General features: G+C 54.6%; 15 protein-coding genes across 18 annotated transcripts; 6 read left to right on the top strand and 9 right to left on the bottom strand.

Annotated features, from left to right (window-relative positions):
* On the top strand, positions 1-1,617 carry H310_08213 (hypothetical protein). Its single transcript, XM_008873887.1, has 4 exons — positions 1-179; positions 264-354; positions 419-517; positions 673-1,617. The coding sequence occupies exons 1-4, from the start codon at positions 129-131 to the stop codon at positions 1,446-1,448; spliced, it is 1,017 nt and encodes a 338-aa protein (XP_008872109.1). The 5' UTR covers positions 1-128; the 3' UTR covers positions 1,449-1,617.
* Positions 1,618-6,509: 4,892 nt separating this feature from the next.
* Positions 6,510-8,914, bottom strand: H310_08212 (hypothetical protein). Of its 3 annotated transcripts, XM_008873884.1 has the most exons (6): positions 8,073-8,914; positions 7,677-7,976; positions 7,483-7,602; positions 7,368-7,421; positions 7,158-7,238; positions 6,510-7,019 (listed from the first exon to the last, which is right to left on the bottom strand). In XM_008873884.1, the coding sequence occupies exons 1-6, from the start codon at positions 8,895-8,897 to the stop codon at positions 6,576-6,578; spliced, it is 1,824 nt and encodes a 607-aa protein (XP_008872106.1). In that variant the 5' UTR covers positions 8,898-8,914; the 3' UTR covers positions 6,510-6,575. The 3 variants fall into 3 exon arrangements, with proteins under 3 accessions (XP_008872106.1, XP_008872107.1, XP_008872108.1); XM_008873885.1 differs by having other exon boundaries at positions 6,510-7,238; XM_008873886.1 differs by lacking the exons at positions 6,510-7,019; positions 7,158-7,238 and having other exon boundaries at positions 7,323-7,421.
* A 75-nt stretch (positions 8,915-8,989) lies between these two features.
* H310_08211 (hypothetical protein) lies at positions 8,990-9,882 on the top strand (the record flags this gene model as incomplete). Its single annotated transcript, XM_008873883.1, has 3 exons — positions 8,990-9,083; positions 9,171-9,433; positions 9,492-9,882. 3 exons carry the CDS (start codon positions 8,990-8,992, stop codon positions 9,663-9,665), a joined length of 531 nt encoding a protein of 176 aa, XP_008872105.1. The 3' UTR covers positions 9,666-9,882.
* H310_08210 (hypothetical protein) lies at positions 9,791-10,776 on the bottom strand. Its single transcript, XM_008873882.1, has one exon. It carries the CDS (start codon positions 10,722-10,724, stop codon positions 10,065-10,067), a length of 660 nt encoding a protein of 219 aa, XP_008872104.1. The 5' UTR covers positions 10,725-10,776; the 3' UTR covers positions 9,791-10,064.
* A 353-nt stretch (positions 10,777-11,129) lies between these two features.
* Positions 11,130-11,564, top strand: H310_08209 (hypothetical protein). Its single transcript, XM_008873881.1, has 3 exons — positions 11,130-11,193; positions 11,244-11,266; positions 11,328-11,564. Exons 1-3 carry the CDS (start codon positions 11,154-11,156, stop codon positions 11,541-11,543), a joined length of 279 nt encoding a protein of 92 aa, XP_008872103.1. The 5' UTR covers positions 11,130-11,153; the 3' UTR covers positions 11,544-11,564.
* Positions 11,565-11,925: 361 nt separating this feature from the next.
* H310_08208 lies at positions 11,926-14,144 on the bottom strand. 2 transcript variants are annotated; one of them, XM_008873879.1, is made up of 4 exons: positions 12,962-14,144; positions 12,679-12,917; positions 12,521-12,624; positions 11,926-12,391 (listed from the first exon to the last, which is right to left on the bottom strand). In XM_008873879.1, exons 1-4 carry the CDS (start codon positions 14,027-14,029, stop codon positions 12,165-12,167), a joined length of 1,638 nt encoding a protein of 545 aa, XP_008872101.1. In that variant the 5' UTR covers positions 14,030-14,144; the 3' UTR covers positions 11,926-12,164. The 2 variants fall into 2 exon arrangements, with proteins under 2 accessions (XP_008872101.1, XP_008872102.1); XM_008873880.1 differs by having other exon boundaries at positions 11,926-12,624.
* A 1,120-nt stretch (positions 14,145-15,264) lies between these two features.
* Positions 15,265-15,748, bottom strand: H310_08207 (iron-sulfur cluster assembly enzyme ISCU, mitochondrial). The gene has a single exon (XM_008873878.1). It carries the CDS (start codon positions 15,731-15,733, stop codon positions 15,275-15,277), a length of 459 nt encoding a protein of 152 aa, XP_008872100.1. The 5' UTR covers positions 15,734-15,748; the 3' UTR covers positions 15,265-15,274.
* Positions 15,749-16,768: 1,020 nt separating this feature from the next.
* On the bottom strand, positions 16,769-17,467 carry H310_08206 (hypothetical protein). Its single transcript, XM_008873877.1, has one exon. The coding sequence runs from the start codon at positions 17,263-17,265 to the stop codon at positions 16,960-16,962; it is 306 nt and encodes a 101-aa protein (XP_008872099.1). The 5' UTR covers positions 17,266-17,467; the 3' UTR covers positions 16,769-16,959.
* A 95-nt stretch (positions 17,468-17,562) lies between these two features.
* Positions 17,563-18,986, bottom strand: H310_08205 (hypothetical protein). The gene has a single exon (XM_008873876.1). It carries the CDS (start codon positions 18,923-18,925, stop codon positions 17,933-17,935), a length of 993 nt encoding a protein of 330 aa, XP_008872098.1. The 5' UTR covers positions 18,926-18,986; the 3' UTR covers positions 17,563-17,932.
* Positions 18,987-19,071: 85 nt separating this feature from the next.
* H310_08204 (hypothetical protein) lies at positions 19,072-20,852 on the top strand. The gene is made up of 7 exons (XM_008873875.1): positions 19,072-19,193; positions 19,276-19,384; positions 19,454-19,563; positions 19,623-19,813; positions 19,917-20,010; positions 20,072-20,217; positions 20,274-20,852. The coding sequence occupies exons 1-7, from the start codon at positions 19,113-19,115 to the stop codon at positions 20,428-20,430; spliced, it is 888 nt and encodes a 295-aa protein (XP_008872097.1). The 5' UTR covers positions 19,072-19,112; the 3' UTR covers positions 20,431-20,852.
* Positions 20,283-20,872, bottom strand: H310_08203 (hypothetical protein). The gene has a single exon (XM_008873874.1). The coding sequence runs from the start codon at positions 20,815-20,817 to the stop codon at positions 20,512-20,514; it is 306 nt and encodes a 101-aa protein (XP_008872096.1). The 5' UTR covers positions 20,818-20,872; the 3' UTR covers positions 20,283-20,511.
* A 170-nt stretch (positions 20,873-21,042) lies between these two features.
* H310_08202 (hypothetical protein) lies at positions 21,043-21,822 on the bottom strand. Its single transcript, XM_008873873.1, has one exon. It carries the CDS (start codon positions 21,641-21,643, stop codon positions 21,119-21,121), a length of 525 nt encoding a protein of 174 aa, XP_008872095.1. The 5' UTR covers positions 21,644-21,822; the 3' UTR covers positions 21,043-21,118.
* Positions 21,823-22,465: 643 nt separating this feature from the next.
* Positions 22,466-22,913, bottom strand: H310_08201 (hypothetical protein). Its single transcript, XM_008873872.1, has one exon. It carries the CDS (start codon positions 22,891-22,893, stop codon positions 22,615-22,617), a length of 279 nt encoding a protein of 92 aa, XP_008872094.1. The 5' UTR covers positions 22,894-22,913; the 3' UTR covers positions 22,466-22,614.
* Positions 22,914-23,031: 118 nt separating this feature from the next.
* H310_08200 (hypothetical protein) lies at positions 23,032-23,337 on the top strand (the record flags this gene model as incomplete). The annotated part of the gene is made up of 2 exons (XM_008873871.1): positions 23,032-23,160; positions 23,224-23,337. 2 exons carry the CDS (start codon positions 23,032-23,034, stop codon positions 23,335-23,337), a joined length of 243 nt encoding a protein of 80 aa, XP_008872093.1.
* A 547-nt stretch (positions 23,338-23,884) lies between these two features.
* H310_08199 (hypothetical protein) lies at positions 23,885-24,256 on the top strand (the record flags this gene model as incomplete). Its single annotated transcript, XM_008873870.1, has 1 exon — positions 23,885-24,256. One exon carries the CDS (start codon positions 23,885-23,887, stop codon positions 24,254-24,256), a length of 372 nt encoding a protein of 123 aa, XP_008872092.1.
* Between the last annotated feature and the right edge of the window lie 2,581 nt (positions 24,257-26,837).

Below are 26,837 nucleotides of genomic sequence, written 5' to 3'. Positions count from 1 at the left end.
CGAGCGGGGCGATCTTCTTTGCCGTGTGCCGAGGTAAAGTCAGCGAAGGCATCGACTTTTCCAACGAAAACGGCCGCGCCGTGGTCATCACGGGTCTTCCGTTCCCACCGACCAAGGACCCCAAGATCATGTTGAAGAAAGCGTTCTTGGACAACCAAGTCGTCGCCCCCAATGAAATGGTGGGCGCAATATACGCATTTCTTTCTTTCTAGGATCCCGTGCATGGACCAAAGCCGATGGTTGAATCGATCGCGTCGTGATAGAAACTGAGCGGCAATCAGTGGTATGTCCAGCAGGCATCGCGGGCCGTCAACCAAGCGGTGGGACGCGTGATTCGGCACCGCCATGACTATGGTACACACACACACAATTGGCTTTTTCGAGATCAACGTGGCTCAATGTCGTTCGCCCCCCACAGGAGCCATCATCCTCTTGGACGAACGGTTTGCCTACGGCCAACAAAAAGGATCCCTCTCCAAGTGGTTGCAACCCCACGTCCACGTGGTGTCGTCGTATGGTACTATCTCCACGATTCATTTTTTCCGCGTTGCCATCGTTCGTGTACCCATTTTTCCGATGCGTCGTTACTCGCCATCCATGTTTTACGAAATCGGCTTGCACCGATGCTGACCTGGCCCTGCTGCGGATTCTGAACGGTGGTGGCTTGTCTAGGCGAAGCCCATGGAGGGCTTACGGGGTTCTTCCGACGAAACAAAGAGCAAGCTGCCACCGTCGCCGCTTCCACGGCTGCTGCCGCCGCGGCCACCGCCAAAGTCAAGGCCATGTACGCATTCAAGCCGCCCCAGCCCCTTGCAACGCCATCGTCATCTTCAGCGACGGCGTCTGCATTCAACGTATCGTCAAAACCGTCCGATGTGCTGGCCAGCCAGGTTGCCATCGGCGATGGCCAGTCGTACATACCCCCTGAAGCACTTCATTCGATCTCACGCCCGCACATGTCCCCCGCCCCGCCCAAGATGGCGCCGCTGGAGCTCCTTGTGCAACAGACGCGAACTTTAATGCCTCCGGCGCAAGTGACCCAGCTCGTGATGTACATGCGGGACCCGAAGAGCCATGTTGACGACATTGACGCCCTCCTCGCGCCGTACCCAACGCTCCGCGAGCAGATTGCCCCCCTTCTCCCTCCACGCTCGGTGGCTCAAGCCATGGATCAGCTCAGTCACCTGACTTCCACGAAGCGCAAAGCACCCTCGCAACCTGCGGCAAAAGTGGCCAACCCACAGTGCAGCATCTGCTTTGACATTGTCCAGACGACGTCAGCGCCGCCGTGCGGCCACATTTGCTGCGTCCGGTGCTGGAAGAAGCTGCAACAACCTGACCATACCATCACGTGCCCTGTGTGCAAAGGGTCCTTTCATCTCGACACATTCACTCGGGTCGTCGCGACATTGTCGTCGAAGCGACCGAAGCCACCGAGTGCCAAGTGAACGAGCGAACCACACTTCGTGTGCTTATCGTCGCGGTGCGATCGTACCATGGCACTAGACACCACCACGACCGTCGCCACCGCCAATTCGTCGGCCGGGTAACATGAATCGAGTGAACTCTCCGAGACCTCCTCTCCCACCCGACCTTTTCTTGCGAACGATGCTTCCGTTGGCTTGGTCTGCATGTCGTTGGCTCTTTCGTAGTGGCAAGGCTGAACGACCGTGCTGAGCAACTTGGCTTTCCTCGTGCACAGCTTCCATTCGTAGTCGACGATATTCCCTCGTACACAGGAAGGGGGAAGATCGCTTCTGGTGTAGCCGTGCTACCACTTCGACAACTCGGGGATGCTGTCTGTCCATCAGGACGTGTGTACACCGGCAGCGCTTCCTTGCGTCGGCGCGCACAACCAGGCGCTACGTTGCGACGGCAACGATCCAGCATTCTCGACGACAGCGGCGCTATGCCATGGCGATGGACGTGGAAGCACATGGATTCGGTCCATGACGTGTGTCCTCGACTGGCAAATCTCGAATACGCATCGTGGAGGTTGTGGATGGATTGTGCTCAGGAACGAATGGCTCACATCGCCAGCTGAGCCGCGTCCTGGTGCGCAAACACCTAATCGAGTGGTCGCAGGCGGTTGAACAACCGATGCAAAGGAAGGACGTCCTGCGAAACGGGCGCGACCTCATCAAACATGCCGTCTGGAGCATGGCTTCACTACTTCATATCGTCCAACCGCGGCAGTACATAGTTGCCCGCGCCATCCAACCGAACGGGCTCGCAATCTCGGCACGATCCGTATCGTGGCCAGTCATGATTCGAGGGGAGGGCATCCTGAGGCGAGGGAAGGCTTACTCCACGGTAAACGAAGGGCAAGAACTTTTTGAAATCTGTCTGTTGCTGGCCCCTACACGTTGCTGTCAAAAGGATGGTTTTCCAACTTTAACCAGTGCAAGTCATTGCTATCGCCCTTGTCGCCATCACTGGTGTCCCCCAAATCCATCCCCCCCGCTGATGTTGCTGGCCTCCAGTGCAACCGAGGCCTCAAGTACGAAGTCTCGACGACCACTCTCGACGACTTTGGCGAGTGTGACTACATGGAACATCGCTTTCCATCAATGTCTGGTACATCAGCGCGTAGTCTAAACCCGGCATCTCCTCCGACTGGAGATGGACACCGACGGGGGGGCATGGCGATCGAGCTGCCCAGTCCATGGATAGACTACCATGCACACGATTGTCGGCAGAATCACTTAAGAATAACACATGCAGCTCAGCGAGAGCGCATTCGGGGGCGGCCAACCCACCATCACAACGATGTCGGACATCATGGAGCTGGTGTCGAGTGGGACGATGAGTGTAAGCGCCTGAGTGGTGAGGTTCGTGGGATGTATGGTGCGAGTGCTGCCAAGCAGCTCAAACCCAGCAGTCCTTTGCCGAGACGCTGCCACCCGATTTAATCTGACACTGAGGACAGACCTGTTTTGTGAGCGCCACCGTCACGTTGTTCAAGAGCTCGATCGTCGTTGCCACCTGGCTTGACAGCGAGCAGAGGCTTCCGCGTGAACTGCACGCCTTCGGAAGTTCCAGGCTCGTAGCGTCCATGCCTGCCGGAGGCGTCGTGACTTGGGAGACACAGCAGGCAAATGAGTTCATACATGGCATGTTCGTTCCACAGGACCACTGGGCAACAGCGCGAGTCATGATGGTGTCACTCGTGAGGCCCTGGAGGTTGCGTCGGGGGTCACGAGCACCAGCTGTACATAGTGGACAAAATGCATTGTCTGGCTTGGCACGGCACCTCTGTCGTTCTCCTGTCGTGTTGGTTTGCTCGGGTCAGGTAGAAAACGTCGATGCCACTGCATCAGCGCGACCCACGACGTGGAAAATGCAAAGTTGCACGGGCAAAGGACGTCGAGGCGACGACATGGAGCGCGTCCTGTGCAACATGCCCTTGCACGCAGGATTCCAGCACGACGCGTCTATGCAGTCGACGTGGGCGCGTTCGCGCCTGGGGGGGAAGGCGGCCAACTGCTCCATGCCCGTGGCACTGGATCGCAAAAGCGTTTTCAAATGGGTCCTTGGAGTAGACTATGCCCAAAGCCATAAGTTCTGACGCAGCAAGGCGACGTGAATGCTGCGACGTGTTCCGCGTCAAGCAAGTTGGGTGGGATGTCATGACTCGACTCGACTTGGACTCCTCAGCCTCAGCGGGGGGGGGGTTGCCAGGATGAATCTGTGCAACTGGCAATCCAAGTGAACTGGCGCGATCGAGGGAGACGGTGTTGGGAGTGTAAGGGCGCATTGATTCACGGCGAATCGTCGTGCGTTCGATGGTTAGCTGTTCATGCTGATTACAGCGACGACAATTGAAGCAGATTCTCTGGGACCGGCGCACTTGATTCTCCAGGAGAATGACGCAGCTCGATATTATCCATGAAGGAGCCCGGAACCTGTCTGTTTGTCTCTTTTCCATCGAGCCCAAGAAAGAATGTGTATCGTGCGATCGTCGTCTGTGTCGTCGCCACCACATCCGTTCTGGCTATCCTTTGAGACAACTCACAAGAGTAAGAGTTCGTGAACAGTCTCGACCACGGCAAAACCATCGCCGCAACCAACTACCAAGTGTTCTCAACATCATTGCCAACCCTGGGGCACGACTCCAACCCCATGTCACCCTGCCAGTTGGTGGATACAGGCAATACGGTCTCGAAGCCTATCAAGGCGATTCGCGCAGGCGCCACGTAGGCGGGCTACCGCCGTCTAGACGCCCATCAAGCCTTCTCTCTTTGGTAGGGGCTTTTTCGAGATGCTCTGGTCGAGAGAGGCCCGTCGTTCCTTCTTTCGACCGTAAGTATCGCACGTAGCACGCTTGTAAAGCGGATGCCAACGTCATTTCAATTCACGATCGGTTCCGTAAGCGATGGCGTACGCACCATGACTTCGTTGGAGTGAGGCTTGTGGCTGCGGCGCTGAGTAGCAGGAAGGTTGATGGAGAGGATTGCAAGGGCACGGCATGACGATTACGATGTTTGCGTTCAGGAAAGCTCCCAGGTGCCGAGCGCGGCTCCCCCGGCTGAGACAGCGACTGGTTCAGGGAAATCGTCTACCACAAAATGCAAAGACAGTCGTTTGTCATGCGAGGCATAAAATCAGTGCACGTTTGAGCGACGACAATTCAATGGTTGAGAGGCGTCCGAGAGCTTCGGCTCTATGGACTCTTCTGCGCGTGGTTATGACAAAGGCGATGGAGGTGGAAAGATCGGGCGATTCTATGAGAGAGAATATCCATGGTCCCGGTGGCGTGGTCGCGTGGTTACGCAGCACGTACGAGCACGTGTGTGGGTCAATCGGGTGGCGTCAAATCAAATGTAGACAAAGAGGTATTGTGCGGTAGACTTGATTTGCCCAGTGAGCAGGGAGGACTGACGACGTTCCCCGCTGTCGCAGTCGGCGAACACGTTCGTTTGTGCCGTACGGACCAGCTGCGGCTCCGCTCGTTGTGATTTTCATGCCGCTCGAGCGAGCACATTGACAACAGAAGGAAAACTTGATGCTAGTTGTTGGGGTGCCAATCTTTCGTGACAGAGCCTTCCTAACGTGACAGAGCCTTCCTAACTTCATTCATGCTGTTGCCGTTCAGGACAAGCCGGAAACCTGGGTTCTTGAGCTATCGACTCGTTCCTTGAGGCGGGCAATTCTTGGCTGCAGCGAAGGAACCTGAGCTCTTGTTGATCCCTTGCGTGTGCAAGGCAAAGAAACTTTTGTCGGCATAATTCGCCTCGGGCAGCAGTTGAGCAAGGCGCACGAGCTAGCCCGGACCAAACAGATTGGAGAATTCTTGGAGGTAAAACGTCAATGCGGACGACAGGGAAATGGTATCAGACACGAAACATCTCCTTGAATGGACATCCTCAAGGGATGCATCACGCGGGGCCTATCGCTTCTGGTCGTGCGACCCGGCGAACAAACTGAAGATGTACTTGCGCTTGGTGCTTACATTGGAACAAATGGCGTGGCGCCGCTCACTAGAGGAACCCTCGTACGAGACGGGTTGGCAATTGGTATGGCGTAGTTTCCTGATGCTTTTCGGTCGCTGTCCACCACGTGGCAACTTGATTCAGCCGAAAGTTACGTCATGACTCTGAACAAATGAGTGTTGGCATATATCAACGCATTCTTGGAGATCCTGGAACCGCATTTCCAGGGAGTCGAGGTTTTGATCGGTGGTGTCCGGGGAAAGCTTTCCGCCTGCTCCACAAGTCATGTGTCGCACGTTCGACTTGATCAGTGCGTTCTCGTGCTGTCTTCATCCATCATGCCAAGTGAGCTTTGATGCAGAAAATGCACAGCGCTGTGCTCTGCCAGCTTGGACGAGGCACGTTGAGAACATTTACATGTCAACCAGTGGGGTTCGCCCCAAAGGTCGCGCGTACGAACCCGTTGTGCTAGAATTGCCCCAAATTTTTGGTCCAATGGAACCGCAGCAGAGGATCCATCTCGCCTTGATTGGTCCACATATTGGCCATGTCAAAGCATTGGTTGGCTAAAATGCAAATTATTGCAACCAATCAAACTTTGCGTAGACTTCAGTCGTCGTCCGTACGAACCAATCTCACACGAAAATACCATGGCAAACAGTATGTCAGTTTGGACGGGGGGGGCTACGTGGGCGGTGTGCCCCTTCGAAGGTGTAGTAAGATCGCCAGCAACGCAACTCGAGTCAAGCGAAGGCTGCGTTTTGTTGTCGCTGGTGGACCCCGCGGCGACGGCAGCATGTGGTCCATCCAGTATGGATTGAATCGATGGGCCATTCGGGCATACTGTACAGTCCATGGCTTTCGCCGTGGTACCATTTCTTTCTCGCATGAATCTTTCAGCGCATGTGCATACTTTCAGTTTGCCACGAGGAGGTCCACAAAGCAAGGACGCTATCACAGCTACCTCACGCAGTTTGTCATCTTAAGCGACGCATGTCCACTCGGATGCGCGTGTGCCTCGTTTCCACAAATGCCAGGAACTCTTCCACCAAGAGGCGCGGGATATTGCGTAGGAGAACCGCAAATATGTGTCATACGTCTCCGACTGGAGCTGGTGCACGAGTCCGTTTGAAAATAGTATAGTTAGTGTGGCGCGACTGCCTTGACGGGGTCTGGAATGAGTCGCTTGGCGGCAACGACCCAGTCGACTAAATCGGGCTGGGACACGCACTGAAAGATGTGGCGCTTGGTCGATTCGGTCTTGAAGACGCTGAAGAGACCGGTCGACGCAACGGCCTCGGCAATCTCAAACGATGGTGTCGTGCCCTTGGCGATCGTGAGGCGGGAGCTCGGCAGGGCTATCGACCCAAATGGATGGCACTTGACGTTGTCGTCGGGGTTGGTCGGAAGCGACTCGAGCACGTACTCGTTGAGGCTCTTGGGGACAGCAGTCGACCTGCCCGACGTCGGAGGGTCCAATTCAAACACGTGGAAGAACCGGTCCTGGGTGATCACGCCAAACACGTCCTTCCAACTCTTGAACATCGTGGACGACACTTGATACTTTAAGAACCCGCATCGAATCAGCTACAACCACACACAGCAGAGTCACCCGTCGCAATTCGCCTCTCGATCCGCATCGCATGTATCCATGCAAATGTTGCCATTAAGCACGAAGAGCCCGACGAGTCTCCAATCGAAATATTGTGGCAAGAGCGGTCGTACCAACGGACTCGCGAGCGGCGACCGAAACGAGCTGAAAAACTCTGCTTCTTGGGTCTCGGAAGCCAAGGCCAGCGCCGTGTTCTAAGCAACAACAAATGCCGACGTGAACCAGACAGCATGCAAAACGAGTCGCGGGCATGGGCTCCAAGCTGTGCCCGCTCGCCATGGCGCCCCTCCAACAAATTACAATTAAAGAGACATGTCACGTACGTTGCGTGGAATGCGACGGATCGTTTGAATCAAATCTTTTTCGGGCTCGATTTTCTGCCGAGATATAGATGGTCAAGAACGGTCGACCGCGCCACTGCCGCGAACGAGATCGTACCTGCACAATAGCAAGCGGTTCCGCCATCGAATTCCCAAGCTCTTCAAAGATGAGCTTTTGTTTGCGGAGAAAGTTGTCGAGCGCCGACTGGGTTACCGACACACGCAATACCTCCAGCGTCTGTCGACGTGTGAGTCCCGCATTCGCATGCCTGCCATCCCATGCACGCATCAACCAAAGGCTTCGGCACGTACTTTGAGCTGGTGAAAGAGCGCAGCCATCCCTTTGACGTATTCGACTCGCACGTTTTGCAGTCGCTTCACGTGCATGCCATACGTCATTTCAGCCAGCCACAAGTCATGCGATGACGTGGATTCCTTGTCGCCGCCGCGATGCGTTGGATCTTTCGCGTGGCGATGGCGCTCCATGTCTCGGAAGACGCCGTCGTATACGGCGAACGCCTCCTGGACGCGACGCTGCGTCAAATGCAGCAACGTGTCGAGGTGTTCGCCTTCAGTTAGCATCGTAGTCACAGTCTCTTCGTATTTCGTGATCTACAAGCAGCCGATACGTCAGGATTGTCATGCAGGTAGGTGCAAAGAAGTACGTGCACAGCAGTTGGGTGCAACGAGGGAGGGGTTGTGGCGTACCATTTCTTGAAATGGGCGAGCGACGACATCGCGTTGCACGGCGTTCGTAAACATTTCGATCTTTTCACACAGCAGTTGCTGGTTCTCACCCAGCGCAGATAACGCTTGATCGCAGGACGATGCAGCTTGAAGATTCAACTTGGACCCCTTGGAAGATGATGATGCAGTCGCGGCTGGCACATCTGCATGCGGGCTATCCAGCACGAGTCGAAGACGACGTAAACTGTCGGCGTACGCCAAGTCGGCTTGAACTTTGAGTGTGAAGAACTTGACTAATCGCGCGTTGTGCTCGCGACCGGCCTGAATCTCCTGGCAAAAAAGTTCCCAGTACCGACGGTCGGCCGATTGTCCTGGGTCAATATATGTTTTTCGCGATGTCTCAAACCCGCGCAAGGCATCACACGAAACACTTTTGTTGCGCCATTCCATCGCGGGGGACATGTGCTTGTCGTGGGGCGACGACTTGGTGAAGCTATTGGAGCGCGGCGACGTTGAACCGGACGGAGGAGGCGATGACGCTGCGTGGCGGGGTGATGTCATCGACAGCGACTCGCAAGCCACCAGTGCTGATGCTGATGAGAGCGTTACCTTCGCTGGCACAAGCGACGTGGTGGTGGATGGTGACGTTGGCGGTGGCGACGAAATTGAATTCGATGGAGTTGTCTCACCTTGCGACGGTGGCAGCGCGGAGGCAGAAATTGTCGTTTCCACTTGGTCCACCGACGACACAGGCGCTGGAGGCTTGGATTCCAAGTCTTCCACGGCGATGTCGCGCGGCAACGACGACGGTGGCGGCGACGGCATAGCGTTTGTGTCGGTGCTCATGGAACACCTTTTGCGACGTTGGAAAGTTGGTCCTGTCAAACCCCCAACCAGACGGCGCCGGATAATATATCCTATATCCGTAAAACCGTCAAATGGAATCCATGGAAAAGCGAGAAATCGGCGACGAGGCGGTGTGGACGCTGTCGTCTGCGAAGCAAGGCAATGGGGTCCAGCAGCTTCGAGATGGTAGGTTCATCCGGGGGCATGCGGCCCCATGGGCGTGTCGTTCTCTGAATTCGTTCTCTTCGACAAAAGTGATGTACACCTCTCTAGAAAACCTCGACACGTATTGGCAGTCGGACGGCACTCAACCACACTTGATAAACATCCAATTCCACAAGAAGACGACAGTCCAAGAAGTTGCCCTGTACTTGGACTATAAACTAGACGAAAGCTACACTCCCAAGACGCTCACTGTTCGCGCAGGCACAACATGTCAAGACCTCGTTGATGTGTTGACATACACAATTGCTGAGCCGTCGGGGTGGACAACCATACCGCTGACACAACCAGCAGCTCGGTCCCACCTCTCCGAGGTACATGTTACTTTTCAGAAGAGCAAACCTCGAGTGCTCTGGTTGTTGTCGGTGTTAGAAGCCCTTGCGGACATTCTTGCTGCAACTTGCGATCACGGGGATGCATCAAAACGGTCGGGACACGCACATTCGTCAAGTCAAAGTGTTTGCTCCGCGGCAAACACAGCGCAACGCATTTCGATTTGACTCATCGTCCTCCGTTCCCGTGGCATCCTTTGCCAGCATTCGATAGCCCCGTCAATGTAGCCAAAAGACGTCCCGCACGAGAGCGTTGAGACAAGATGGCTTCAACTCACTTCGTCCTTTCGCGTCACGTCACACGGTGTTCGACTTATATGCATTCGAGGAGCACTACGTCCCAGTTGCTATCAAAATGGTGTCGCTGCTCAAACCTGTCGTCCTTTACACATCCTCCAGCTCGTGTGCTTGTAACCCACACAAAGTGATTCCAACACTCCACATTGGCAGGACCCGCCCTAACGAGGACATGGATGCACCTTTCATCTCGAGATGTTGGCCATTTCCTGTGCATCGTTGTCTTGTAGTCGATGGGTCGATGCGTGGATTTGGTAGCATTCAGGTCAAGATTCAAGAGGTCTATTGAGCACAGATGGAGTTGTAATGGAGGTTTCTATGGGCTAGCCTTGACGACGCCGACTTGCGCAGGTCGCAACACACGGTTGTGAATCGTGTAGCCTGTCTTCAGCACTTGGCCGACCGTGCCTGCCGTCTTGGTCGGGTCCACATACTCGAACAACGCTTCATGGAAGTTGGGGTCAAACTTCTCGCCGGCTTCACCAACAGAAGTGATGCCAAACGAGTGAAACACCTTCTGTAGTTCCTTGTCTGTCATGACGACGCCTTCATGGAGGTTCTTGATCGCGTCCAAGCTGTGTTCGGGCGACAATTCTTCGATCGAAATGCTCTCATGGGCACGCTTCAAATTGTCCGAAACATCCAACAAACTCTTGGCAAACTTAGAAATGGAGAACTCGCGCGCGTTGTTGACGTCGGCGCGCGAAATCCGACGCACGTTTTCGGCATCCGCCAATGCACGCAACACCTTGTCGGTCAAGTCGGTATTTTTCGCCTTCAACGCTTCGACTTCAGCTTGCAATGCGGCAACAGGGTCACTGGAACCATCCTCTGCGACGGCAGGCTCTTCCGTGGCAGCAGCAGTAGCTTCTTCTTCCGGCTTGTTTTCGTTCAACAGAACACTGGAGCGCATGAAGTTGCGCTGAGCTGGAGCAGAAGCGCGGCGGCACGTGGACAGGACAACGCGAGCGAGCATGTTGAGATTCAAGAGTTTATTGGCGTTGAAGGCAGTTGGACAACCATTCGACAGTATTTTATTATCTTGTTGTTTGTAAGATACATGCCACCAATTAAAACCTCGATTCCTCGGTTTTAATTCGTCAAAATTCGCTGACCTTCTAGAAACTTCAACCGGTTCCTATTCGCTAAAACAAACTTAATGAACAGACTTTATCCAATCATTGAGAATTTTTCATCCAATGATACAAATAGAACAAATTGATTGATGAATATTTGTTCAGTCATAAATAAAGATCTTTAGCCAATCCAACGTTGTCACTCGATCCATTCAAACACTTCATTCGCTGTATTTTAGCCAATCGTTGTGCGAATTTTAATGTCAAAGATCCAAACTCGCGACGCTTCGAGCATTCCAAGTTTTGCAACTCGAGCGACCGCCGCCGCCATGTCAACCCGAGAAAACAACAAGCAACTGGAGACAGACAGTACGTGATCAAGAAGATGATGGCATCTCATCCTCCCTCGTGGATTGTAGTGGACGAGCACGGAGATATGAAGGTACATACGAATGAAAGGCAAAAAGGCGAAGGGGTTCATGTCCTTGTGGATGTATTTGTAGAGCGATGTGCTAACACAAGCGGCGGTGGCCATGGAGCAATTCACAGAAGAGAAGGAAATCTCCAAGCACCTAAAAACTTGGCTCGAGGAAAAGTACGGCCCCACGTGGCACTGCATCGTGGGCTCTGAATACAAGACGTCGTTCACGTACGAGAGCAAGAACTTCATCAAGTTCAATGTCGGGAAGAAATGCATTACGCTATTTCGCCACAGTTAAAACACGCTTCGCGTCGTTGGTTTTTTTGGATTTCGCTGCTGTCGATGGCTTCGTCTTGGACTGGTGTACTGGATTTGCAATGGCGTCGACCGGTTGCTTGGGGGCCAGCGCGTCCTGCACTCGAATGACACCACTTTGGGACCGTACAACCACTGGACCATCCAATATTTCGTGGGGATTGAGTCGTGCTTGGTAGACCATGCGCGTCATGTTGGTGCGCCACTCCTGCAACACCAACTCCGTCGCTGCAGCTTCATCCAAGTGCAGAATCCTACAATCCAAATGAAATCGGTTGATCGATACCCCGCAGTAGTATTGTACCGAAAGCGAGGATCCTGGCATAGTTGCTTCGCCGCCCATCGCACGTATGATTCGGACGGCAAGACTTTCGGGTTGGCACGGAAGAGGTCAAGCGGCTGGTCGTAGTACGCCATACAGAGAGGTTTGACATCTTTGGCCAATTGCAGTTCCATTGGCAGGGCAGCAACATGCTGCGCCACGCAATTGAAATGTCCAGGGACTTCCATCTCTCCATGCGGAAATGAAGCGGCCGGTCGCCCAGCGTTACACGCATTGAAACCGTACAAACAATACAACGACGGCACGTGGTTTCATCGCAGCTTACTTAATGTCCATCAGGTCCTTGTCCGTCAAGATGTGGCGAGTCGTCTCGATGACGGCTTTCATTTGGCGTTGAATGTCTACCAGCGTGACCAGCTTGTCTTCCGACGGCTTGGACAGCACCATCTTGGCCAGCACGGCCGACTTTAATGGACAAGAACTCAACGCCGTCATGACGCCCTTGCGAATTAGCCAAGGATGCCGCGTCCCCAGCGTCGATTCGTAGGCTATTGATCAAGGCACAACGTTATTGTTGCCCTCCACAGGTGCATCCGGAACACAGCGACGCTTGCCCTCATTCACGTCGTATAGAATGGTAAAGTGTACGCAAATGAACACACCGAGGGACGACGAACCTTTCGAAACGCCCGTGCCAATGTCGTCCTCCGTGCTAGAGTCCGTCAGCACGCCCAGGATAGTTTCAACGAATTCGAGAAACCAAAGAAGGCGCAACACGCATCTAACCATGGTCCCATCCGTCATACTCGCAAATTTGCACCAAACTTCGCCGTACCGACTCACGGACGGGTTCTTCTTGCCGCCGCTGGAAGCGGTCCCGAGCTCAACTTCTTTGGCCACAACGTCGCGCAACGTCAGCGGCTTGGCTTGAAGGGTTGACGCGGCCATGGCGCTCTCAATCGATTCCACGTACCCCGCCACAGTGCTCCCAGCAAATGCCGTCGCTTTTCCAAAGCACACGAGCAACTTTGCTGTTTCCGCGCTGCAAGTCGAATACGATGCCACCGTCATGTCCTACGACTCAAGTTTGCAACATGACAAGACAATGAACAACGCACCGAGCCTTCGTTGCAGCTATCCGTCAGCACTTGACAGAGCTTGTCGAGGCTCACGTCGTCGTTGGTGCAGCTCAACCCGCCGCTGGCTTCGACATCAACACGAATGGGGGCTGCAGTCCCGGGTGTGGCATCGGGGGTCATGGCAACCCCATCCGGGCAGTCGCTTACTGATTTTGCGTCAGGAGGCAAATGCTGGGTTCGATTCACGGTCTGTGGACTTTTCAGCATTCGAGTACGCCGAAACGCGAGCCATTCGTCCACGGCAACTAATACAAGGAGCCCAACTGCAAACACGTCCAGCCTGGTCATGCGATGGATAGCAGCGACCACCGCGTCGGTCCCAACGAACGCGCGTGGAACGTTAACAACAGTCGAGCGTTGGGCAAATCGTTGCGGTGCCAGTAGCCGAATGACCAAAAAGAATGAAAATACGCCAAAGAACACAAAGTGGCGACGTCGTAGCCACTGGATGGTCGTTGGGCGAACAGCCACGTTGTGAGGGGGCAATGCTGAGGCTCCGACATGGTGCTTGGCCGACGGCGAGAGGGGCAGGCAAGCGTCGCTAGCCAAATCCAATGACGGTGGAGTAAGTGCCGGATGTAACAATGGAGTGACGAGTGGGGTGGACGAAGTGGAAAAGTCCGCTTCGAGTTTGCTCTCAAAGTAGCTGCGAGCACAAGGGTCGCATACGCGAGAGCTCTTGTGGCCACGGTCTTTTCGCGCAACGTGATGACCGCCACCACGCTTGGGCGTGTTCGCGCCGTCTAGCCCCATGTCATCCAAGCGCAGTCGGCTCTTGGAGCAGTCGTTGCACACGTTGCGATCGCACGCTTTGCATCGATGCTTGAATCGAACGAGAGAAAAGGTGCGTAGACACACGGGGCATTCATGCACTCGATCTACATTGACGTCGTCGTCGGGGAAGAATACACCAAGGACACGTTGGGTCGGTGACGCGTCCGATGGAGCCATGGCCGGACTTGTAGGCGTCAATGGCCGAAGCGCGACAGGTGTAGTGGGCCGCGGAGCTGCCGTGCTGGCAATTGGGGCGATAGATGGTTCCGCCATCGACGCTCCCTACCTCGAGTTGCGGGGTTAGCAACTCGAGCGAGACGGTGGCTCAATTCTCTCGCGACTGTGTCGCAAGTCACTCAAAACAAGGCAAGCTAACGGCGGCAGTCGGAGAAGACAAAAAAATATTGAAAATGTTTTAACTGTAAATTCAATTTTTGATGGAGCCTTTTGTTTGTACGAAAAATCATCGAATTTAAACATCAAGATTTCTCGACGTAATTATTGCTGGCATTGAGTGAATGTCAAGGTGGCGTGCACCCCCATGACGCCTCGACCGTGACTGTGTACGGACGGAATCCTTCCGCGGCGCGCCTTGCCATAGGAGACGACGCGAGCTAATGGAATCGTTCCACGATGTGCAATCCATTCTTGCATTTCTACACAGGAAAGCCTTGTACAAACGTCGATCCACTGCGAAGGTCGCTATGGTAACGTTACTGAAAAAGACTGGAGCGTCACATTTTCAAGTGCAGGTTGTCGAAGTGGTTACGCTCAACAACGCAGGGCTGGTTCGTCGTGTAAGTGGCGACAGTTCTTGCTGGAATACAAAGCCCGAGAACAACGTCGCCATTCGCTTTTGTGGATGATCGTGGAATTGGTCGATTGTCTGTAGACATTTTAGTCGTACGTCGATGTGACTCAGTGCCGATCCAAAAAAAGGCTTCACAACTATGTTGCCCATGACGTCTGAAGCCTTGATGACGTAGCCAGGCACCACTTTTTACACCGCAATGTATCGACTCGTGTGGATAGTCGTTGTGTCCTGTCATCCTATCGCGCACAGCTTCCAGAGGAGGTCGAGCAACTGAGCCAGTTCTATCGCATTCTTTCGCATGTGCATTGCACACTCGCAGCTTCCGCATCAACTCGCAAGAACTCGTCGTTGTTGTGTGGCTGCTTCCTTCAAGCGGCGGCTCATCTACGTAGCCCCCGTGGCAAACTCGAGAGATGATAGTACGGATAAGCCAATAACATCCTGTAAGCCAACGGGATAAGCGGTGGCGGTGCGTTTTTATACTAAAGTGATGGAGGGTAATCCGTGGAGAAAAGTCGATGGAGAAATGAACCTGGGCGTTGGTCCTAGTAGATGGAAGATGGCGGCGAAGGTGCATCTGGGGCGACCCATGTGACGTGGAACGACCATCAGCCTCCCATGATACCTTGCACGAAGTGACGGATGGGCATGAGAGGTGGGCAGACACCAAGCGACGACGGAACAGTTCATTAAAATTAACAAAATTACGCATTCATTGCAACCTTCTGCTTGTCCTTGTAGTCCTGGACTGCAGCCTTGATCGCGTCTTCTGCAAGCATGCTGCAGTGCAATTTTACGGGCGGCAGCTTCAAGTGACTGGCGATATCTGTGTTTTTGATGTTCAGGCATTCGTCAACGTTCTTTCCTTTGAGCCACTCGGTGGCGACGGAGCTGCTCGCAATCGCAGACCCACATCCAAACGTCTTAAACTTGGAGTCAATGATCGTGCCATTCTCGTCGACTTCGATCTGCAACTTCATGACGTCACCGCACGCGGGAGCACCGACGAGACCAGTGCCTACAGACGACGACTTCTTGTCCAAGGACCCGACGTTACGCGGGTTCTCGTAGTGATCGATGATGTTCTCATGGTACATGCGCACGGGCGTGCGCGTCTGGGGCAGTGCTCGGCGGAGCGCGCGGAGTCCTGTGGCAGCAAACATGGCGGATGACGGGAGAATATCGTTATGGGGATCTCATACCTCGTGAGCATTAAATTCTCGACCAATCCGATCGCTCCATTCGTCAGCCAATCATAATTGAATGCGCCACACGTTTTATTCGTGTTTGATTGGCTGGCACGCTTAGCGTTGCTTGATTGGACAACATGTAGCCAATCAAATACCGTGAAAGTGGAAGATCCAACGGCCGTTCGAGAAGGTCAACGAAGAGCTCATTTCGCATGCCGCTCGCCGTGCGCCATCACAAGGGTTGGCGCCACGACGACGCGATGGATGGCCTGCAGCGTGCCGTTGTAAGGTAAGTATGCGTCCATGACGCAGCCCTGGCGGGGAACGGGATGGAGGGGACTTGTTCGATATGGCAAATGCTCGAGCTAAAGTTGGACTCGTGAACTAAACGCCCTTTTGTTTTTTGTGCTCGTCATGTTGGTGACATGCCTGATGTGCAGTGTCGACTTGTCGTGCACAACGATGATGCACTTCGTGGACGTATGGCCTCGGGGTTCCTATTAGGTCCAGGTAAGCGTCCTCGCGGGCCACGTAGCCTGGCCATGTCGCCTGCATGAGCACGCTCAACCGGCGCCGAGTGTGGAACAAAGCGTCGACGATTACCTTTTGGCAGTGTGGATAGTGATTTCGGCGCCATCGGCGAATTGTAGCTTCACTTCGTCAATTGCACCCACATACCTCGAAGAATGGCGAGCAAGGCACACCCTGACTGAACCTCTGTGAGTCGGAAGGCTGCATCCTTCTACCTCTTTGCTTCCACAACAGGGATTTGATATCATCTCTGTGCAGTCGTGCCCAAGCTAAGTCACAGACGAAGCACCAACGCGCCACATTTTGCAACCTCTGGCAGCGAGATTCGACTAGATAATGGGGTGGCATGGCGAAGGAGCATGATATTGTGCGTGAATATCGGGAACGGCCCACCACAATTCCCGCGACATGGGCAAGTGCAGCAGTTCTATCTGGGTCAAAATTCAAACGTAGCGCTGAACTAGTGGACTGATGGAGGCAACTGATGTGCAAAGCATGTTGAGAGCGGCGTCCTCGTGCTGAACAAGACTGGAATAACCTGGCGGACGCGTGAGGCTGACGCAATCAAGAACGTTTTACCAAGGCCGACATCAACTACATGCGGTAGCAGCATGGCCACGGCAAGGTGACCATGCGGACGGAGGGCATCTCCGTTCGATTCACAGGGCTCAACGCCTACGACGTACGCCGCGTTTGCAAGTACGTAGAGGCCGTGTGGCAACGCCTCGTCGAAGAGGAACCGCTGGCCGGGAGTGGATTGCAACTGGGGTCACATGGAGGTCCATGGTGCTGACATTTCTCGCGCACAAGCAAGTGGGCGGTGGGAGGGAGGTTCCGCTCGACTCGATTGCGCAGTGCGCCTGAGGCATGAAGTCGAGGTGCAGCTCCACGATACCGGAGGCATAGGTAGGTGGCGGTGGTGAGGGCGCGCTGGTCGAAATGCGCGTGCAAGTGCGGGGCAAAGTCCAAACCATGTCGTCGTTGGGAGAGTGCACCTCGAATCGATAGCCGAGCGGCTGCGGAATGAGGTCGTTGCCCGCGCCAACATTCGCCACGGGGCAGGCAATGCCGTCGTCGAGCTAGATGAGGGCAACGTCCAGCCTCGCGACACGATTTTTCGCGCGATCGACCACCCCGAGTTTCCGGAGCTGTTCACAGGACGTCACGGCAAAGACACGGCCGATCGTGTCATGGAACATACGCCATCTCGATCCCATACAACCCTCTCGCTCGATTGAACATGGCAGCGGACGGCTTGGAACAAGGCGAAGTTGACGAAGATGACGATAATTCGGAATTATCCTGCAGGCGAAAGAGGAAAAGCATCGAGCCAAGTAAACCCGCTGGTCAAACGCCCGCGTCACGTGAGGCGTCCAAGGGGTGCACCACGACTTGTTTCACTAGCCTCACCACCATCAAGTGCTGCCGTACTCCATGCAACCAAACGACTACAATCGATGGGGGCCAGCGAAGATAGGTCAAGGCCCGCTGATGCGCGGCAAACCGTCAAATACTTGAATCTGCAGCCAGCTACCGGTCGAAATGTCGCCGAAGAACGTCAGCACGGGCCTGGACGGACTACCAGGTAAACAATACGCTCAATCACGTACGATCGATGGCAGCGTTTTCAAACATGGTAGACTAGACTGGGCATTGCCGTTGGAGGTATGCCGCCACATGAACGTGTCCTTGGGCCACAGCGGCCTCGTGCGCAGCACGGACGAAGCAATCCATCGGTCGATTTTCCCACAGATACCGTACAACTCGCAAATGGCCGCCACCGGCAGCAGCCGTGAGCGCCGCATCCGTGCACCCTTCGCGCCGCTTCGTGTGGAGAAACTTCACTACGTCGAAGTGGCCATGCTTCGCTGCTGCGTCCATCGCCCACTTTGTGCAACCCTCGCTTCGATTCTCGTGCAAAAACCGAACAATGTTGAGATGACCACGCGAGGCGGCGCCGCTCATGGCCAGAGTCGTGCATGGGGCGCCGTGTGTGTGGAGGAAGGTCACGATGTCAATATGGCCGTGGAGGGCGGCACCATCCATTGCACCTGTCGACCAAGGGGCAAGTTTGTGGCGATGCAGCACCGTGAGGATGGATAAGTGTCCGTGCTTGCAGGCAGCGTCGACACCGCGTGTGGTGCATCGTTGTGGAGTGGTCGACAGAAGAAAGTGAAGCAGATCTTGGGCACCGAGTCTTGCACAGAAATCCAACGCAGCTGGCGTGACCATGGCATACGACTGGGGGGTGCCGTAGAAATCGATCCATTTCTGTACAATACGCAGGTCCCCTTCTAATATTGCGAGATGAAAAGCACGGTGGGACATTGGGGAGTCGGCGTGGAGGCATAGGTCGCTGGAAGCGACCAGTGTTGCCAAATCCATGTTGGTACGCGGAGATAGGATTGTATCAGGAAGCTTTCGAAGAAGGTCGTGCGCTTCGGCGGCGCGAGCGTATCGTGACGGGAGTGGATAGAGGCACTCGGAATCCCAATTGAGGAGAAGAGTCATTGCTCTGCATTCGTCATAACGCTGACGGAGGTCGAAGGTCAGTCCGTGCTGGAATTGAAGCACCATGGACAACAGGGGTGCATGGAGGAGCACGCCCAAGACGGCCGATCGAGGGTCTGTCATGTGAACGAAGTCCGCGAATGCAGCGCCGGTGCCATGTCACGCGGGAGAGAAGATGTGTCGCATGCAGCATTTCGGCCAATAGAACGACGAATGCAATCGCACTTAAAAGAGCTCTATCGAGCGCACTTTACTGAGCGGCTATAATAGGAAGAGCGACTGCCGTGGACAAGCCGGGAAGCGGCGGAGGATGACGGACCGCACGAGCGAATTCAGGACGCTCTGTCAGAGCCAGAGACCGCTGGTGGAGCACGTTGCGTCCAGGAAACATGTACGTGGATGACAAATGTGGTCGCTCCGTGTCTATCTCGCGATACTCCACGGCAACACCAACGATGTGTCGACACTCGTAGAAGCCACCCTTGTCCGCACTCCAGCAGCAAGTCCACTTCAATGCATCTGCTTCGGATATCTCGAAAGACGTGAACAAGGTGTCCCAGCGACTGCAGCAACTAACTCTTCGTACGTCCACTCGTGTCTCGTGGCACATCTCTCATGCACATGTCATGTTGTTGGCATGCACCTATGCAGTCGTTCGGCAAACCAACATGTTCAACGACCCGACCAGCCAAATCAACGAGCTGACCCAGCTTGTCAAGCAAGACATCACGCTCATCCACACTAAGCTCGACGACCTCGAAGTACGTAGTTTTTGAATTCATCACCTCCTCACACGCATGCGTCCGCCCCGACGGTACAGTTGTTCCAGCAACGGCAACGCGCAGGCTATTCGTCGCAGCACGCCGCCAAGCACTCGGACGCGATCGTGACACAAATGAAAAGCACATTGATGAACACGACGAAAGGATTCAAAGACATTTTGCAAGTTCGACAGGAGAACTTGCAGCATCAACACGACCGCAAGTCCCAGTACGGGCGAGGCACGCCAAGGTACACGCATGGTGCACATCCTCCCCCACTTCCTCCACCACATGTTCGCGCCTGCGTGGGCTACACCTGCTCGTTTCCATCCCACCCATGTCCTCCTCCGTAGTCTGCCGCTGGCCTTCAGCGCTCCATTGCCGCGGCCAGTTGGTGTCGATGGCGAGGGTGGAGGCAGCGAACGGGTTCCGCTGATCTCTGAACAAGTACGCAGTTTAAATGTACTGAGTGGTTCTCACAGAGACTTTGGTGCGATTAATTCGGTAGAGCCAACAATTCGTCGTGCCAGACCAAGGATACGCCGACTCGCGGGCCGAAGCTGTGACGAATATCCAGTCGCACATCGTCGAGCTCGGCGAACTCTTCCAGCGACTCTCGGTGATGATTAGTGCCCAGGGCGAAAGCGTTCGAATGTACGTTGGTCATAACGAGGCACTGATGACGACGCGCCCTGACGCATTTGGCCTAGAATCGACGAAAACGTCGACGACGCCGTACGGAACGTCGACCAGGGCACGCGCCAGCTCGAGATCTTCCGCAATAATCTCAGCAACAGCGCCCTCATGATGAAGGTCGGCGGCATACTCCTCGTGTTTGTCGTGCTCTTCCTCTTCTTTATGGCGTAATATATATATACCATTAGACGCGTCTTGCACGCAGCTGATCGTCGTTCGCAACTTGCATGACAGGTGAACATTTGATTATGCTTAGGTTGATTCGGCAGCGGGCTCGGCATCGTCTCCCGGTAGGAAAATGCCTCGTTCTCTCAACCACTTTCGTCCTACCGAGTTCTTGTCGTAAAGCACGCTGCCGGCCGCGACGGCAACCACAGTCGCGCCTTGGGCAACCACGCGAGCTCGCATGTACCGTTGTTGTGTTCGCGAATCGCCACCCACCATGAAGGTACGCATGCCACCGACGAGGACGACTGTAGTCAGGAGCGCCCCCACCGGGACAAATGGGTTCTCCATAAACTTGCGCTTGAGCTTGTCGACGCCGCTCTCTTGGTTCATCGGACGGACGCGCTTCAGATGCTTGGCCAACGACGGAATGCCAAATCAAGTTGCGTGGACAATCCACAAAGTACATCACACTATTTCCAGGTCATGATGGTGGACGTGATATAGTGTATTCACCAAAAAATTAAAACCTTTCTTAAGACCAAACCGCGGATGGAATGCAGGGTGAATAAAAATATGACAAATGAAAAAACTACATATTTTAAATTGTCCTGTCTCGTTTGAGGTATAAATTTTCACAAGATTTGTTCTCACAGGTTTTAGCCCCACTGGGTGGCTGAAAAGCCGTCTGCAGTCATTTCGCGTCTTTGGAATTTCCGACGGCAACATGAACTCCTTGCGTGTGGTCGCCAAGCAAACGAGCCGCAGCTTCAGCACGGCGGCGTCGTCGGTGTTTGCGCCCGTGTCGTTGAGCACGAACTGGGAACCCCTTCGCTCCAAGTTGAGCGACGCCCGCGCTCGCCAATCGTTGGACAGCTTGAAGCAAACCCACAACAACATTTTGAGCGAAGGGTTGTTGTACCAACACGAACCGGAAGCGATCAACTTTGCCCACTACAGAAACTTGATCAAGAACAAGGATTTGGTCGATGCGCTCGAAGAAAACTACAATACGATCGTGTACCCTGATATTAAGCCCAGTGACTGCTACACCCCGGGCCGCAGCGTGGAAGGCGACTTGAAGCCCACGTTCGCCCGCTTGGACGCCGAAATGCAAGACTCGGTGGAACGCATCGAAGAATTGAAGGAATTCGTTTCGTTGTTGGAGCAAACCCGCGTCACCAAGGACACGTCCGTGGACGAACTTGCCGCGATGCATCCTGAAATCGTCGAAGAAATCGACGACGAAATTGCCGCCTTGGACTGGGAAAAGGACGCCCAAAACTAAACTAAGACGAGGTCAAATACAGCTTCGCCCCGACCTGTCGCTGGGTAGCGTCTCCGTCTTTGTAACTGTGCAGCGTCCTCCACAATGCAACACAACAGTTTTATTTTGCACGTCGTCCGTCTCCACGCTTATCTATGTCATGGGAGCTGCAGCTTCCTGCAGGTCTTGGCCATGATGTCAACCTTAGGTGCCACGTGGCGGACGATTCTCGGATTGATGGTACGGGAAGGCGACACTGAAAAAGCCGACGCCACGATCACGTCCGCAAGTCACTTGGTTGCACCAGCTTTCACGAATGCAATCTCCAACCCGTCTGCCTTGCATGATGCACGTGACGACTTCGTTGTTTTGCGTGCTCACGACGGCAGCGCATTGCTCCCGGCCATCAACCTGACGATTCGTTCGCGGAGTCCCTTGGACTGTTTCGTCCGCGCCATTGCGCGGTAACGAGATTGCCGCGCGCGGACGAGCATCCTTTCATCCATGGCCAAATTTCGAAGATATTTGATGCAAATGCATGCGGTAGGGCTCACGTGCGGTTGCCTTCCACTTGGCCCGACGGAGAATGCGACCGAATACACCTGAACAAGTTGTCCATCAAAGTTGGCTTGACGAGTTGCGCGAACAAAAACTGTTGAACCAGAGATGCGTGAGCGTGCCATGCATTTGGAGGATGCCAATGAGGTATGGGGATGCTAAGCAAGTTTGACGAGCATGAGGGCTCAACCCGCAGTACATGCAGGTGGTGCTCCCGGTATGTCATGCAGGTGGTCTGCACGTGTGCGCAACCTTTCAAGGAGACAATGCAAGCGCTTGGCTCGCTCCAGAAAATGAATTCCATCAGGTTCTTCAGCGTACCCGGCGTCGTCGTTCCATTAGACACGAATGACTCGGCTTGTCATCTACTCTTCTCGGACGCGGTAGGCCTCGGGGACTCGAAACATCTTACGCGGCTTGTCGGCAAACACTTTGTCGACACATGCATTGTACGCTTCGAGTTGGCGCACACACGATTGCATCCCCTTTTTGCCAGCATCGGGGTCGCTCACTCCTTCTGGCTGCTTCCCGTGCTTGTACAGGCACGCGAAGAAGGTCTCACCAACGGACTTGCACGCCTTCGGGACGCGCGGGAAGTGCGGGCTTACGCGCAAGGTCAACTGAGTTTCATCGGCTTGGGTCATCTTGTTTTTGTGATTTGAGAGGTGGAGTTGGAAAATGTAGCCAATCCAAATGGTGCATTCGAATCAATCTCATTTGATTGGCTAAAATAGAGAACGGAGGACTGCTCCACCACGCTTGGCCACAAGCGATTCACAAGCATGTTCTACCGCCCGGGGTCGGCGCTGTATGTCACGCGCTCCGTGCAACGTGCTCTGAATCGAGGGTCCCAGAGGTCGACGTCCAGTGCGTTCCGAAGGATTCGCACCAAGCATGTAGTCTTAGAATCGGTACAGTCATTGGTCTGCTCCCGAGGTGGAATCGTGGCGTGACCTTGTGTTCTTCGTCCGTAGGTCGTGCGTCCGGCGCTCGTGGCGGGAGCTCCAATGCTTGTCGATTGCGCAGCGTATATGACGGATATCAAGTCCATGTTCACTTGTTTCGAAGAGGATGACGATGGAACGTAAGTCATTCGTGCTTTGTTTCGATGGAGAGATCGTCATGTGTCAATAGCTAAAATCTATCGACACAGATAACGACCGCTGCTATCCACAGTACGTAGAAAGTTTTACCGAGTGGTGGGCTCACGAGGCCCGTCCACTTGTGCTTATCGCGATGTGCGGGCAACCTAATGGAATCTAGTTTCGTTGTCGAATTCGTCATTGTGTCAAGAGGCCACGAGATGACGGAAGAAGTACGAAAAGAATAGATAACGCTATGTTACATGCGCTGCATCGCGCGTTAAGTTAATTGTCGGAGGGACACCCACACATACGAGGCGACCTCATTCGGCCTTGTATGCTGTCGGGGCGTACATTTCTTCTGGGGGGGTGAGTGAGACATACCAGCCCCATGCAGGGGACTCGGAGTCCCCACAATCGTCTGTTGGGTAGGCTAGACCTTGTTCTGGGACGGCGTCGAGTACTTCGAGAGTGTGTGGACTCGTCGCGACTTCTCCCGTTCCGCTGACGGAACATAATGATAACGTGCTGTCTTTTTCTGTAGGGTAGTCGGATGCGTTGGATTCGCCACGTTTCGCGGCTTTACATGCAACGAGGTCGTTGTCAAAGTAGTCGTGTGCGTCGAGAGGGTCTAAAATCGTTGTCGACTTGGATTGCAGTGCCAGGTACGCTACGACCGAGACTGCGGTCGCGGCAGCACAGGTCGCTGCTGCAACAACAGGATGGTCTCGCACCCATCGAAAGCTCACGGATATCTCTGTCGGCGTCGGGAAGAACGACGCTCCTGACGACGGCATGGCGCCAAGCGCGGAAGCCGACGGACCGACGGCAGCTTCCATGGCGCGGACAAAATCTCGAAATGAGAGGGTGGACTCCATCTTGGACGGAAAAACCTATCAAAATTCATATCGCCACTCTGTTTTAGCGAATCAAATCGCTGGATTTCAACAACTTCAACGTGAGAGCCAGTGGCGTTGAAACGGGTGCCCAGACAACCGAAGAAACTCTCGCGCTCTCCCCTCCCGCGTCCGAGGGTGCCTCGATGCCCACGCTCTGTGGCGCCGTGGGGTACTAGCCATGGCGAACGGACCCTTCCACGCGTTGTATGGTGGCCAGAATGGCGCAGTAGTCTGGAGTGGGAAATTCCGCCTGGATTGATGGTGGTCAGGATTGTCCAACGGGAAGGGTTCATGGAGGGAGAAAATGAGGGGAGGTTTGCCGAGGCATTGGGTGGCAGATTCCGACGCTAGACGGCCCAGCGATGTTTGGACAAGAAGGATGAAAAGGCCCAGGTAAGCCGAGCGAGGCACGAAAAGATCTTGCAACGGTGTCGATTGTCGGCGAAGCGAGCCGACGCTCTGAGATTGCAAAATCTCAGAGAGAGAAGGCGGAGGTGGGTTGACATTGTATATAAACTTCAAGGTCATTCCGACCTGGTCCGCGGCCAACTAGCATGCACGACCACCGGTTTGACTAGGAAACTACCTGGCAATCGTTCCTTCTGGGCGCGAAGGGCGCGTCGTCCCGCCTGTCAACTTGCCACTTGGCATCTTGGCGGCAGCCGCGGCCGGCCAAGACATCTATCGATCCCCCGCTTCACTCACAAGTCGTCTCTGCTGTATGCGACGAACGAGAGCGATCAACTACCTCCCTTGGAACATCCGAAGGTGCTCGCGGCAGCTATAACAGACCTCGAATGAGGTCGATATCGAGGAATTGCTTGGGGGTAAAATTGCTTGTCAGTTGGCCAAAGAACAGCAGCGGCGTTCGATCCGCCATATCAACCCTCGTGGAATATGTGTGCGATCGCCCGCCTAGCGAGCCACCCACGAGGGGGATGTGAATAGAGGCCCCCAGCCTCCGTGGGAATCGATGCTGATGTGCAAAATATGCCTCTCCTTGGCTCGAGCTAGAAGATCCACGGGGGGCGGCGACAACTTTCTATTCCCTCACCGGTTGTCGTTCAGGGGCTTTTATCGTTCGAGTACGACACCTCGTCCGACGGGATTTGTCACCGATGGCATCAGCCAAGCTCAAGGCGATGGTTTGCCGACGGTGGAGGAGCTAGCCACCCAGCGAAAGCCGACCCGGCGGCATGAATAGCGCGTTCAACAGGCCCGCCATTCCATGTCGAGCTCCAAAGGTCTTGGGTGGCGACTCTCAATAAATGTTGTAGGTCGTCTTCAAGGTAGTTAGTCATGAAGAGGACGCCCCCGACGTGAACCACCCCAGCGAAAGGTGACCATGGACAAAGTGCCTGCAGCTGGGCACCAAAGTGGCAGGCACCACAGGCATAAGGTCAGGTTACCGTGGCAGGTTTGCTTGATGTCGTCGCTACTCCGTCGCGCAATCGAGTTCGATTGCCCGCCTTGCGATGGGGGAACGCGTCGCGAACGCATGGTAGGGTCGCGGCGCCAGGCATCCCAATATAAATATCCTTCTTGCGGTGACCACGATGTGAGATTTCTCGAAAGGAATGGGCACGAACAAAAAACGGTGCCGCGGCGCACGCGTCATGTTCCGTGCTGTTCCGTGCATGCCATGTTGACACGTCAGTGGTGGTGGCGACAACACCTTCGCCTGGGGGGACGGCATAGGACTTGATGGGGACGCCCCCCCATGAACACCGGCATGCATCGGCGTGGCGCAACGAGAAGTTGTGGCGAGGGTGGGTAAACCTAGACGAGGTTGAATGTTTGGCTCTAGCTATGGCAACTTCGCCTCGAGGGCAAGTGCACTCGTCGAGCTGGAAGCACAACTGACTTTGCAGAACTGCCAACAAGCTTCAAGGCGAGAGATGCTCGTCAATTGCGTCGTCATCGTAGGACCGGACTCGAGTCCTTGTGGGTTCTACAAATCGACCACGGCCGAAGAACGGATCCCGCCACAGTGGACACTAGAGGCAAATGTAGGCGACCCAGAATTTGGCGCCCAGAAGAGAAAGCATCGGCAGCCACCATCAAGCCCCCTCAAACCCCGCTTCCATCTCAAGCTCTTCGAGACAGCCACAGGAACCAGGGCAAGAGCTCCACCGTGTCGGGTTCTTTGGAGGTTTCCTGTTTGACACAGACTTTTGAAGAGATGTGACTCATGATGTATGATAGGTTTACATGATGGCATCCTTTGCAGAGAGGCCATCGCTTGGACGGACAGCTTCACGGACAGCTTCAGAATGGGTCGATTCGTCGTTTATGGCACCGAAGTGACTTGGTTGGCAAGCGAGTGGCAATACATTTCGCCGCTTTCCAGACTCGGCGAAGATAAGAGCGACCACATCGGTACGTAGACGTCTGAGCTAGGATAATCGCATTGGTGACAACCATCCCAGATGTGATCCTCTGTCCAGCGTCGTCACAATTTAAGTGTGCCACCACCGCAACCGCCACGCTCGTCGTCACTTGCATGCGTGCCACGTGACTTGACGGCGCGTCGTGCTGCTGAAGATCACGTGGATAGGAAGGATGAGATTTGAACCGACCAGCTTGTTCACGAGGTCGGGGTGATTG

Source organism: Aphanomyces invadans (genome assembly GCF_000520115.1).
Source record: "Aphanomyces invadans strain NJM9701 unplaced genomic scaffold supercont1.16, whole genome shotgun sequence".
NCBI lineage: Eukaryota > Oomycota > Saprolegniomycetes > Saprolegniales > Verrucalvaceae > Aphanomyces > Aphanomyces invadans.
The sequence above is the reverse complement of the archived record's forward strand: the minus strand, read 5'-3'. Positions and strand labels throughout refer to the sequence as shown.

Bases quoted from the DNA above. Each gene is read 5' to 3' on its own strand.
- H310_08213 (XM_008873887.1), top strand. From the start codon at position 129: ATGTTGAAGAAAGCGTTCTTGGACAACCAAGTCGTCGCCCCCAATGAA. The intron at 180-263 runs GTGGGCGCAATA...GCGTCGTGATAG, and splicing joins TCGTCGCCCCCAATGAAATG to AAACTGAGCGGCAATCAGTG. The intron at 518-672 runs GTACTATCTCCA...TGGCTTGTCTAG, and splicing joins CCACGTGGTGTCGTCGTATG to GCGAAGCCCATGGAGGGCTT.
- H310_08212 (XM_008873884.1), bottom strand. From the start codon at position 8,897: ATGAGCACCGACACAAACGCTATGCCGTCGCCGCCACCGTCGTCGTTG. The intron at 7,422-7,482 runs GTACGATCTCGT...ATATCTCGGCAG, and splicing joins AACCGCTTGCTATTGTGCAG to AAAATCGAGCCCGAAAAAGA. The intron at 7,020-7,157 runs GTACGACCGCTC...GTGTGGTTGTAG, and splicing joins CGCCGCTCGCGAGTCCGTTG to CTGATTCGATGCGGGTTCTT.
- H310_08210 (XM_008873882.1), bottom strand. From the start codon at position 10,724: ATGCTCGCTCGCGTTGTCCTGTCCACGTGCCGCCGCGCTTCTGCTCCA.
- H310_08209 (XM_008873881.1), top strand. From the start codon at position 11,154: ATGTCAACCCGAGAAAACAACAAGCAACTGGAGACAGACA. The intron at 11,194-11,243 runs GTACGTGATCAA...CGTGGATTGTAG, and splicing joins CAAGCAACTGGAGACAGACA to TGGACGAGCACGGAGATATG. The intron at 11,267-11,327 runs GTACATACGAAT...ATGTATTTGTAG, and splicing joins ACGAGCACGGAGATATGAAG to AGCGATGTGCTAACACAAGC.
- H310_08208 (XM_008873879.1), bottom strand. From the start codon at position 14,029: ATGGCGGAACCATCTATCGCCCCAATTGCCAGCACGGCAGCTCCGCGG. The intron at 12,918-12,961 runs GTGCGTTGTTCA...CTTGAGTCGTAG, and splicing joins ATAGCTGCAACGAAGGCTCG to GACATGACGGTGGCATCGTA. The intron at 12,392-12,520 runs GTTCGTCGTCCC...CTTGATCAATAG, and splicing joins TGGCACGGGCGTTTCGAAAG to CCTACGAATCGACGCTGGGG.
- H310_08207 (XM_008873878.1), bottom strand. From the start codon at position 15,733: ATGTTTGCTGCCACAGGACTCCGCGCGCTCCGCCGAGCACTGCCCCAG.
- H310_08206 (XM_008873877.1), bottom strand. From the start codon at position 17,265: ATGGTTTGGACTTTGCCCCGCACTTGCACGCGCATTTCGACCAGCGCG.
- H310_08205 (XM_008873876.1), bottom strand. From the start codon at position 18,925: ATGACAGACCCTCGATCGGCCGTCTTGGGCGTGCTCCTCCATGCACCC.
- H310_08204 (XM_008873875.1), top strand. From the start codon at position 19,113: ATGACGGACCGCACGAGCGAATTCAGGACGCTCTGTCAGAGCCAGAGA. The intron at 19,564-19,622 runs GTACGTAGTTTT...CCGACGGTACAG, and splicing joins CTAAGCTCGACGACCTCGAA to TTGTTCCAGCAACGGCAACG. The intron at 20,011-20,071 runs GTACGCAGTTTA...TTAATTCGGTAG, and splicing joins TTCCGCTGATCTCTGAACAA to AGCCAACAATTCGTCGTGCC.
- H310_08203 (XM_008873874.1), bottom strand. From the start codon at position 20,817: ATGAACCAAGAGAGCGGCGTCGACAAGCTCAAGCGCAAGTTTATGGAG.
- H310_08202 (XM_008873873.1), bottom strand. From the start codon at position 21,643: ATGCATCGCGGCAAGTTCGTCCACGGACGTGTCCTTGGTGACGCGGGT.
- H310_08201 (XM_008873872.1), bottom strand. From the start codon at position 22,893: ATGACCCAAGCCGATGAAACTCAGTTGACCTTGCGCGTAAGCCCGCAC.